This window comes from Phaseolus vulgaris, chromosome 11 (assembly GCF_000499845.2).
Source record: "Phaseolus vulgaris cultivar G19833 chromosome 11, P. vulgaris v2.0, whole genome shotgun sequence".
NCBI lineage: Eukaryota > Viridiplantae > Streptophyta > Magnoliopsida > Fabales > Fabaceae > Phaseolus > Phaseolus vulgaris.
Window position 1 is genome coordinate 53462632 of NC_023749.2, and position 11401 is coordinate 53474032.

General features: G+C 32.7%; 2 protein-coding genes across 4 annotated transcripts; one reads left to right on the forward strand and one right to left on the reverse strand.

Annotated features, from left to right (window-relative positions):
- The first annotated feature begins 3338 nt into the window (after positions 1–3338).
- LOC137826235 (RING-H2 finger protein ATL7-like) lies at positions 3339–9275 on the forward strand. 3 transcript variants are annotated; one of them, XM_068632134.1, is made up of 5 exons: positions 3339–3812; positions 3899–3981; positions 4938–5118; positions 5573–5757; positions 8548–9275. In XM_068632134.1, exons 1-4 carry the CDS (start codon positions 3537–3539, stop codon positions 5726–5728), a joined length of 696 nt encoding a protein of 231 aa, XP_068488235.1. In that variant the 5' UTR covers positions 3339–3536; the 3' UTR covers positions 5729–5757; positions 8548–9275. The 3 variants fall into 3 exon arrangements, with proteins under 3 accessions (XP_068488235.1, XP_068488230.1, XP_068488243.1); XM_068632129.1 differs by lacking the exon at positions 8548–9275 and adding an exon at positions 6980–7273; XM_068632142.1 differs by lacking the exon at positions 8548–9275 and adding an exon at positions 6980–7273 and having other exon boundaries at positions 3346–3812; positions 5579–5757.
- Positions 8109–10717, reverse strand: LOC137826231 (organic cation/carnitine transporter 2-like). The gene is made up of 2 exons (XM_068632122.1): positions 9427–10717; positions 8109–9126 (listed from the first exon to the last, which is right to left on the reverse strand). The coding sequence occupies exons 1-2, from the start codon at positions 10650–10652 to the stop codon at positions 8541–8543; spliced, it is 1812 nt and encodes a 603-aa protein (XP_068488223.1). The 5' UTR covers positions 10653–10717; the 3' UTR covers positions 8109–8540.
- Positions 10718–11401: the final 684 nt, after the last annotated feature.

Below are 11401 nucleotides of genomic sequence, written 5' to 3' on the forward strand. Positions count from 1 at the left end.
GTTCTTTTGTGTGTGAAACTGTTTGATTTTTTTCGTGGGTGAATACTCATCTGTTTCACCTGAAATTTGTCGCGTTTTGTTTCAAATTCAGTGGAGATTCTTACGTGGTATTTCAGGAATAAACTATTTCGGGAGAATTTTTCAGAAATTTTGTGCAAACCAAGGCTATCCTCTACCGAAACTTGTGAAATTTCTCCCTAATTTCTGAAATTTTATTTTGGGTCCGTATTGCGCCGAAAAAAATCACACAAGTACCTTCCTATGTTGTTTGCACCTAGGTAGGGAGGCACGTCCATAAACAAATCACAGAAAGAAGATACGGGGTAGAAAAGCCAGGACGTTTCGTTTTCGGAAAACCAGTTTTGTTCACTCTCGGTCTGGGACTTACTACGCCTTACTCCTTGGGTATTTTGGTCTGAAGTTTTTACCAGACGTTCGTCACTGTGTCTACTGAGTTTTGGCTGAGATCTGAGCCCCAGATTCGTCCCACAAGATTGGCAATAAATTTTTTATTCATCACTGCCAGGGCTGAAAGGAAGGTTCATTTGTGTGTGAAACTGTTTGATTTTTTTCGTGTGTCAATACTCATCCGTTTCACCTGAAATTTGTCGCGCATTTATGAGGGGGTTTTTGGGCGCCAAGCGATGTGGGTCGTTGGATCAAGCAAATTCAACGGCTAAGATCTTGTGACATTTGGCTTTCCGAGACGTCTTCGAGCTATAAATAGGGGTTGGGAATAGTGCCCTCTTATGGTGGGCGTCACTGTACTGGTATGACCGGACGACTCACTGAGTCGGCCAGTACTCGGCCCATGCCGCCACCCAAACGATAAAGAGGCGACCGCGTTACACACGTGGTCGACCGATCCATAACGTTCAAGTCAAAGGTTGACCGGATTAGGGAGACTAATCCACGATTAAGGGTGGCTTAACACAACCCTAAGCGCAAACCAGCGCCCCTAACCTGGCCCAATAGTAAAGGCCCATTAAGGTAATATAAATATCACGCATTTCAAGGAGAAAGGTACGTCATTATCTACAGTACTCTAATAACCAAGTGCCGATACCCCCACTGACTTGAGCATTGGAGTGCCTTCCGCAGGTACCACCCCCGTCTGAGGAGTAGGACGACCGAGGGAAGGGAAGCACAACCAGGAGGGTGAACGCATCGAGGAGCATCGAGAATGTGAAATCGACCGAACACGGAAGTATGAGCAATCGTTCTCTAATCCCCAAACTCATTCGAAAACATAATCTAAAACAAAACAAAAAAAGTACTTGCTTGGGTCATCTAAAACTGAGTCCTGTATCATTTAATTTTATAATGTAAGTCTAAACATAATTTAATCTCATGAAACACTTACTTTGTCTCCTCAAGGATTTGTTGATTAATTAATCTTAATTTATTTAACATACTATGATCAGCTTAAAAGATTGTGGTGGTGAATCAAATTCAGTGTATCATAGATATTGTTTCTGCATGCACTATATCTAATCTACCATCAAATTTCGTGGCTTCAGATTTAACTCAGAGATATATAAGTTGAGGGACATAATTAATTCAGTGGAAATAAATTCAGAAACAGTATCTTATATTACAATATATTTTAAATATTTTCTTCACTTGCTTTAAAATAGCTTTAAAGTTTCAATAAAGTTTTTTATAATTATGTGTGTTTTTAGTATTCATGACATGGTGATTAACTGCAACAAACTTAATTTCTCAATTGTTTGTACTGTAGTTTCACATGCACATTTTCCATCACAATTCTTCTAATAAAACTAAACACATAGTATAGTATATATTAACACTAAAAATATTATTAAATAAAAATAATTTTTAAAAAAATAACTAATTGATATCTAAAAGAATTTATATTATTAATAAAAAAATTAAGTATTAACTAATTAGCTATTAATATTTTACCTCATGGTTTGTGTGAGTATTGTGAATCATAATTTATATAAATAAGTGAGAACTAATTGATTATGTATTAAACATAGTTGATTATATATTTATTTTATTGATAGAAATTAAGTTATATTTTATTATATAAAGGAAACTCATATTATTTTAACTTATATTGTAATATATTAGTAAAAATACATGTGTTCTCGCATATGTATATTCGTATTTTTTTAATTTAAATAATACAATTTTAGAAAAGTATAAATTTAAAAATTTATTTAAAAAGAAAAAATTTAGGATTTATGTTATCCTTCCCTTTTTCTTCTCTTGCCTTTCCTTTTAAATCAATCACAACCAATAACTTTGTCCTTCCTTTCCTTTTTAATCTTATGTTCACACTTTGTCCTTTTACCCCTTTCTTTTAATTTTTTTACAATTTTAAAAACATTAATATATATAAATAGATAAATTTAAACTAGAAAAAATGGGATAAATTTCTAAAATAACAAAACAGTTAAAATATCAAATTGATTTAATATATTATTGAAGAAGGTTTTCTCATTCCACATTATCACATTCATATTGACAAATTTTTATATAAAAGAGTTAAATATATTTTCTTCATAGTTCTTGTTTCCTAATCTAAACTTTGGTATTTGTAATAAAAAAATTATTGAAATTTTTTTATCAATACATAACAAACAAGCCTAAATTGTATTGTAATATTATAACATTTACATCAGCGATAAATCAACATAAAATGTTTTAACATTTTAGTTCACATTGAAAATTTGTTTGTCATGTAAAAAAAATTAGTAAGAAGTTACTCTAATAATTTTCTTATTATAAGTATCCAAAAAATCTAAAGTTTAAACTAAAAACAAAAATCAATTTCACATCAAAATACAAAACTAAAAACTAAAGAGATATTTAAAACTTTATAAAGTAGACTTTAAAAAAAAAACTAAAAAACCTAAAAGTCAAATCAAACCTACTAGACTTTTGAGAGGAAAAAAATGAGTTCATATATTTGAACCCGGATTTTAAATAGACCAAATCTATTTAATTAGATTTTTATTTAGCCTAATAATATACTTTTATTCAAACAACAACACGTTTTAAAAATACCAATATATATTTGCTGTCACAATAAATAAAACCTGATAATTATGAATAATGATAAATATACATTATTTATACTTGAGTTACATTCTATATATACTGTACTTTCCTCCATATTTTTCCTTTTATCGTCTCTTTTTCATTTAAAATAGAGATCATTATTTATTAGTTACTATTTTTAAACACATGACTCTTAATGTTAGAAGATAATGAGATTGGTTTACACCTTAATTCTATGGGATGAAGAAATTTAATAATATTTTTTATCGAAACTATTTGAAATAAGAATTAAATAATGAATAATTGGTGCGATTTATCCGTTTGTGTGTTGAATTGCAAAGAGAAGAAGATGATTGAATTTGGTGTGTGTGTCTCTTGATGGAGTGAATTATTCAGTTCCTTGTCCTTACGCAACAAAACATCATCCATCACATTAACATTTAAACATAAATTTTGATTTTCTCTTATGTTTTTGTTTTGTTGGAAGTTGGATGTTGGAGTGAGTGATGTCTGAAGGCTATTCCTGTGGCTGCTCCGACTCCGACTCTTCCTGCGGCTGTTGGTCTACCGCCGCCACCGCCGCCGCCGCCACCAGATCTGAGGCTTCAACCGAACTCAGACTCTACAGAGCCTTCATCTTCTGTGTCCCCATCTTCTTCACTCTCATTCTCCTCTTTCTCTTCTACCTCTTCTACCTCCGACCACGAACCAGGCTCCATTGGATCACCCACTTTGGTCTTCCCAACAACCTCGACGACCACAACCACAATGCCATCTCCACTGTAAGCAAAGTTACACTCTTTTTCACCCACTTCGATTCATTCGCATTTCTTTCTGTTCAATTTTCTTCTGGGTGCTCCTCTACCAGGCTGAGTTGGGCTTGAACAAAGAACACAGAGAGATGCTGCCAGTTATTGTCTACAAGGAAAGCTTCTCTGTCAAAGATACCCAGTGAGTTCATTTTCTTTTATCATTGCCCCCTTGTTTTTATTCCATAACTTTTAAATCATGTTTGAATTTGAGTTTAGGCCGTATTAAGCTCTAAAACCAAGTTATTTGATCATTATGAGTTATTTGATGAGAGATGCTTCTCAAATATACACACTGTTATAGTCATGTTACTAGTTAACATGAGATCTCTAACATTTTTGGGTGTCCTGAGAAAGGTCCAATTGTAGGCAACCCAATAGGCACAATATTCTCTAACATCTATGCTAAGGCCTAGTTCTAAAACTTGGTTCATGGGATGAAATTTGTTCCTACTTATATACCGTATTTTAATTATATTAGCAATGTAGTCTTTTCAACACACATTTTACATTGAGGACTAAAACTTTTGAGTGAGTAGTTCTCAGGACAGAACATTTGTTATAGGAGGTATAGTAAGAGGTGACATGATATGTCTAATAACAAATATTAGGATTGATTTTGATGCTATCTTAGAATTTCAGTTCAGGTCTAATTTAATCCCAAAAAGTAACTCTTACGGAGAGAGATGCCTTCCACTTATTTACATATTCTTAGCCATATCACTAGTGGGCTCTGATTCTGTTAATGTTGTAGTTGAAGTTAAGTAAATACTTAAGGACAGGACAATGTTGCAGTGTTGTGGAGTTAATGTCTGTCAACTGATGTCAGGAAATCTGTTAAGAAATGTCCCAAATAATGCTCTAGGACTTGCTCATGATGCCCTTAGCTTTGAGCTTCATTTTGTTGGAGATCACACATCGACTAGAGATTGAGACATTTCATTCTTTATAAGTAGGTGCAAACCTCACCTCATAAGCTGATTTTATGAGGTTGAGTTAGGCTTAAAGTCCATTTTTTAATATGGTATCATAGTCATTTTCGAGTCTATCTTAGCGAGTGTTTGTTGGACTTATCAGAAACAAAACGTTTTGTTGTAGATGCTCAGTATGCCTCTTGGACTACCAGTCAGAGGATAGGCTTCAACAGATACCTGCATGTGGCCACACATTTCATATGGGCTGCATTGATCTTTGGCTTGCCACCCACACCACCTGCCCTCTCTGCCGCTTCTCCTTACTAACCATAGCTAAATCTTCGACACAGACATCTGATTTGCAGGTAGATATCACCAACTTCGATCATTTTGTACTCATTTTGCAGCACTGAGTCTTACATATAAATGGTTTTGTGACTATTTAATTGATAACTGTTTGGGAAGGAGTGTTTGCAAGTTACTACTCTGCCCCACATGGTTTTAATCTTGACCCTTCTTTGATGACAAATCAATAGAATATACCTTTTCAAGATTCTAAGTGTAAACATGTCATATTAATGGATATATTGATATCTTTCTGATTTTCTACAAAGAAAGTATTGAATAAAAACAGTAAATAAATTTAATGCCTTCTTGGAAAGATAAAGGAGGATTCATAGGAAGATACTGTAGGAGAATTTAGAGTTATTCAATTGAATAACTGTTTATACTAGATTTGTGGTTATTCTCAATAGTACCGAACTGTTTAGATCACTGATCAATGGTCATGCCTCACACATATACTGACAAATGGAACAGTCACAGAACAATGAAGAAACACAAGCCGTGGAAGCATCTGAATCAAGATCTACTATGCATATAGAAACCACTGTCCTCCGAAATGTCTCTGGAGAAGTTGCAATCAGCTCTCCCTGCATTGATGTTGAAGGGCAAAATCAGCAAGACAATCAATAAGAGCATCTTGATATGAGAGACTCTTTCTGGTAATTTATTTTGCATTTTTCATATTTATTGCAATCAATGTTTGCACCTCAATTGAACAGACACTGACAAAGCTACAACATGGTATACTTGTTCTATAAAATATATGGTCTATTTACAAGGTAGCTTCGTCAGTTGGTGAGAGTTTTCTAAATGAATTATCAGTGTGTTTTAGAATTCGGTCATGTAGAAGGTTGCATGAAATGATCTGTTGTTGCACTAGACTTTATACTAAATTCATGTCTGATGAAAAACAAATTTCTTATGTTAATTTTCTCAGTCGTTAGTGTTTTTTTTTATAAAAGCTTTCATGTTAGGCATCATTATGCAACTTGACATCTCATCTAAGTTGACACTTCAAGTAACAACAATCATACATATGCTATCACGTGGAAAAAAGTATTATTAAAAAAAAGAAAATACAAAAAAAAATATGGGAGGAGTAGACCAAAATCCATATATTAACAAAACCGATATTAGCTAAACTATACATATTCATAAATAACCCAGCAGTCATTAGTGTTTGATGTTAAAATGGTTATAATGAGAGAAACAGTGACAAGATCTAAGAATATTGTGCTCAGCCTAAGATACCATCATAAATTGGAAGTACCAAGATTCCTAGAGACATATCATCCAAAAAGCTAACCTCAAGTAATAGGAACTTGAGGGTATTTTCTTACTAAATCTTTATTACTGAGTATTGTTTAATTAGTGTATGACAACCCTAAGATATTATTATTTTGGAATGGTGATTGTAAAATATTTTGATAGTACTCGGTCGTTGGGTTCAAAATAAGAAATAGAGTGAAGATGAAGTTATATCTTTATAATTATTTTGTAAAAAAATGAAAAATTTGTTTCCCAATTCAAACAAGCTTTATGTTTTAGCAAAAGATTATGAAGTTGACTTCCTTCTTCAATATATTACCTTTCTTGTTATGTATCTCCTTGGGTTCATTCATGAAACTTGAAAAGGATCATTACTTGATTTAAGATTCAAACTTTGCATATTGAGTAGTTGTTGTATCATGTTGATAATCGCTTCTATTATTAAATTGATGAATCCAGATATATTTTAAAAACATTCGCCTTAACCATTTTTTATAAGGGTTGAGACACTCCTAAAGTGTTTGTATAAGGATTAGAACACTCCTGAAGTATCTTATTTTATTTTATTTATTCTTTGCTGATAAAAAAAATTATTAAATTGATGAAATCCAGATAGATTGGCATACTTGGATCTTCCAACTCACTTGAAGCCCTCCAGAGTGCACAACAACAATCTGCATAGATTCATACTTCACCAAGAAAATGTCTTCATTCGGGAAACTACAACTTTGATGGCACATATGAATTGACTCATAATTGTTGTAACATATTATGGTTCCCTGAATGAATGGATCTTTCAAGCATTGTAATTTTAGGTAGTGTACCTAAAATAGTTTACTTCGTAAGTGAGCACAATCTTTTGGCTTTCATTTTTTTCATTAAAATTGCAAAGGGTTTGGTATTGAATTGTTGGTAAAATTTTAATACACAAACTTACTTTTAAGAATAACCAAATTTTACAAGGCAAGTTTCATGTAAAACTATAAGACACAGTTTTAGGAGAAATTCAATGAGTGAGTGAAATTCATATAAGGGATTGATATGCACCAATAAGTATAAAAACTTATCACTATATTGGCTGTGTTTTTCATCAACAACTCAAAAATGATGAGTAAGATGTGTTCCTTAAGCTTCTTAGAGTTGTTCTTTGAAGTTACAAATGTGATTCTTCATCAAAAGGTTGAGTTTAACTGTGATATATCAGTGTGGCATCAAAATATGTTTGGTTTGTGGGTAGTCAGAAAAACTTACAAAATGTATAAGGTCAACAAATTTACAAAATTTGAGTTTTCTTTTTATAATCTTGTTAGGCCATTATCCACTTTATAAAATAATAATTACATTTAAAAAATAAAAAATGTCAAAAAACATTTTATTAAACGATATATATTATAATTTATACATATTAAATAATAGTCTATTTACGTAAAACTATCAAAGTGTAATTATACTTATAAGTTAATTCATTACAAGGAGAGTTGTGAATTTATGGGTCAATCTCAACTCACTCCTATAATATCCCATTTTATTGGCCTATTAAAGAAGTGGGTTGAAAAACCCTTAATCCTGAAAGCTTCCTGGGTTAGAATCAGAACCAAAGATGGATTTGCCTGTTACAAGACTTTAATTAAATCCTAAATATTTTTAAAATTGCACAAGTCTTTTAACATGTTTTAAATTACAAATTTATCAAATATTTTACATTAATTATAGATTTATCTTTTATTAATTTTTACTATTTGCAACTTAATTGAAAGATTAAAGGTCAATCTAAATTATGTGACTAAGTTAAAACAACCCAACTTAAGTTCAAGTCAACTGATACTGTTTAACATAAATTCAACCTAAAAGGAGTTAATATGAACTTGATTCGACATGGACTTAAATCAACTCAACTCGAAGTGAATCAGTCTCAATTAGATCTAACATTATTTGACTCAACATCGACTTAAATCAACTCAACTCGAAGTGAATCCGTCTCAATTAGATCTAACATTATTTGACTCAACTAGTTTAATGCGACCTAACTCGATTAAGTCCGAGGAACTGACTTTACATTGAGACCTTTTACCAAACAACAAACCCTACGAAACTTGTAGAAAAGACTCTCATATTAACTTTATATATATTCATTAACTTTATCCCTTGTAGAACCCAGACTTACACTTGCAATTTAGCAGGAAGTTTCCTTCTTCTCTTGCTGATCCATTGTATCAGAAAGAGTCACTCCTCTGGTCTCTGGTAAACTCAACAAGGTGAAAGTGGAGCAAATTATAAGCACTCCAAACACCCCATAAGAGAAAATGTTGTTGTTCCTCCCTGCAGATATCAAAAACGGACAGAATATGCAACCAAACACCACAGCTTGCCTCGCAAGTGATGCTGCAGTGTTCCTCACGCATGTGGGAAATAGCTCTATCATGTATATCAGAAACACGTTGAAAGCAATGCATGCACAGAAAAACGATGCCACTGCTACCCACACCTTCACACCTTCTCCTCCATTGCTTATCACCACACACACTATGCAACATATTCCACTTCCCAGTGAGAATGCAAAAATGGATAACTTTCTTGAACAGTTTCCCAAGAAATAGGTCACCACGCAAGAGGGTATTTTCATCAAGCCATGGAACACAACAGCAAGGTAAATGTTGTAGTCCAAGTTTCCCACTGCTAGTGGCATGCCAAAATACACCATTCCAATGCCAAAACCTAACCCCATAACTGCCACCATCCGTTTTGGAGCCCAACTTGCTCTGAACAACATGGAAAATCATAGTTTGATTACTTGTATACAGTCTTTCTTTAGTTTAGAAATAAATATATAAAATAAAGGATAAATTTATAATTAAATGATATGAACTTTTGAGAACTGTAAATTGAAATGCATTAGTTTACAATTTTAAAATTGTTTCATTGTACAAAATTGTTTTTCTTTCGAGTTGTAATCGTGTTGATTGTAAATATATTATTACCATACGAAAAAATATTAAAATAATAATATTTGAGAGTTGTAATATGGTTATATAAAAGATTGAGGTTGAATGTATGATTACCTAAACAACATTGCTATTGAAGAGTAAAGTTGAAAAAATGAAACCCCTTCTTTCTTTTTGTCTTCACTCCTTTGAAGATAACTCTGTTTATGTTGAAGACATGATTGAGTACTAAATAAGGACATGTCTGTTGGTGAAACACTAGTTTCTTCTGCTAGAGTACTCAATCTTTGTTGGTGTAAAGTTTGTTGAGGAGGCTCTTCTGGTAGGTTTTCAGTTAAATCCATTGCTCCACCACAGCATGAGACATTAACCCTTTTTAGACAGTTATGTTGGAGACATGATTGAGTACTAAATAAGGACATGTCTGTTGGTGAAACACTAGTTTCTTCTGCAAGACAAAATCTTTGTTGGTGTAAAGCTTGTTGAGGAGGCTGGTTTTCAGTTAAATTTGCACCATTTTCCTGAACTCCTTTAAGCATTGCCATTGCTTCTTTCACTCGACCTTGCATGAGAAGCCACCTTGGAGACTCGGTGACAAAAAGGTAAGCAATGAGAGAGTAAGAAATGGCAGGAACAGAAGTCCACAGGTAAAGATATTTCCATGGAGAATTTCTGTTGGCATAAGCTAGACAGGGCAAGGACATGTACCCTGATGTGAAGAAGACAGAGTCTATGATCCCCACTGTGAACCTCCACTCAGTGCTCACTTTCTCTGTGAGTAACACCAAGCAACATGTGGAGATGGATGACCTGCAAAACCCAATGAGGAATTTCAAGGCAGAGTAGATCCAAATGTTGGTGGAGAGCATGATGGTGAGTGAAAGCATGGACATTGATAAACAAGAGAGAATGATCATGTTCTTCCTTCCAAGAGATGTGTCAGCCAAGGAGGCCAAGAGAAAGGAACCAAGAAGGCAACCAAGGAAGAAAGAGGATTGAGGTAAAGCTGTGATGAAGCTGCTGGCACATTCAAGGCCAAACTGTGATATGATTGTCCTAGAAGAGGGTCCATCCCATGACCAAGAGGACTTTGGGAGGTTGCAGATGTGAGAATGTGAGGTGCATGTTGAGGTGTGGTTGGTGCAGTGCCATGTTGGGTAATCATCAGTGTAGATTGCTATGAACAATTGCTGTGAATCGAAGAACATTGCCACTGACACAAGGATGCATTGAAGGAACTGTGTCCACCCAAAGTTTCCCAAACCCTTCTCTATCATTGACACACTCATGTTGTGTTGCTCAACAGAACTACACTCAGATGCATCTTTAACCGAATCCTCCATTTCAATTCTGTGTTTATTAGGTATCTTTGTTGATCTGAACTGAGATAATGGTTTCAAAATATATAAGTATCATGAATCTTTTATTTTTTATTTTTTTATTTTTTTTACTTGGTATTTCAAACAATTCAAATAACAAAAATCATTTAAAAAATATATTATTAAAAGAAAATAAAAAATATATATAAAAATACTAGATCAAAATTTAAATATATAGATAGATTATATGTATTTATAAAAAAAAAAATTAGATATAAACCTATTATACCAATAAAATAATTCTTTATAAATAAATTTTAAATTAATCAATTTTAAATAACATTATGATATCATTGAAGTGATGGTGAAGAAAGGTTAAAAAAAAGGTTGCTGGGGTTTTCCTCTCTGATTTCAAAATCCAGATTGTGTGTACCAATTGACTTTAGAATATTTGAAAGAGTGTTTTTGGATGTCTTTTGGAGTTATTCAGAAGACTGAGTAAAAGTAGAAAATAAATGAAAATGAAATACAAGTAAATATTAAACATGTAGATTCATTATTTTCCTTAATATTAATATTCCATGAAGGTAGTATATATTATAATTAATATTTAGTTAAAAAAAATCACATATATAAAAATAATTTTCAATTTATTTAAAAACCTCATTTAACCGATTAAAATTAATAATATATAATTAAGTTTTTTTAAAACATATAAAGGCTAATCTCTTTCTATTCCTAGGTGGTGTTCTGTTTACATAACAAAAAACTAA

What these genes read in the sequence shown, in the direction of transcription:
- LOC137826235 (XM_068632134.1), top strand. Translation starts at nt 3,537, where the DNA reads ATGTCTGAAGGCTATTCCTGTGGCTGCTCCGACTCCGACTCTTCCTGC. An exon ending in TTCTCTGTCAAAGATACCCA is followed by an intron (nt 3,982 to 4,937) that starts GTGAGTTCATTT and finishes GTTTTGTTGTAG; the next exon opens with ATGCTCAGTATGCCTCTTGG. An exon ending in CACAGACATCTGATTTGCAG is followed by an intron (nt 5,119 to 5,572) that starts GTAGATATCACC and finishes CAAATGGAACAG; the next exon opens with TCACAGAACAATGAAGAAAC.
- LOC137826231 (XM_068632122.1), bottom strand. Translation starts at nt 10,652, where the DNA reads ATGGAGGATTCGGTTAAAGATGCATCTGAGTGTAGTTCTGTTGAGCAA. An exon ending in TCAATAGCAATGTTGTTTAG is followed by an intron (nt 9,127 to 9,426) that starts GTAATCATACAT and finishes CATGTTGTTCAG; the next exon opens with AGCAAGTTGGGCTCCAAAAC.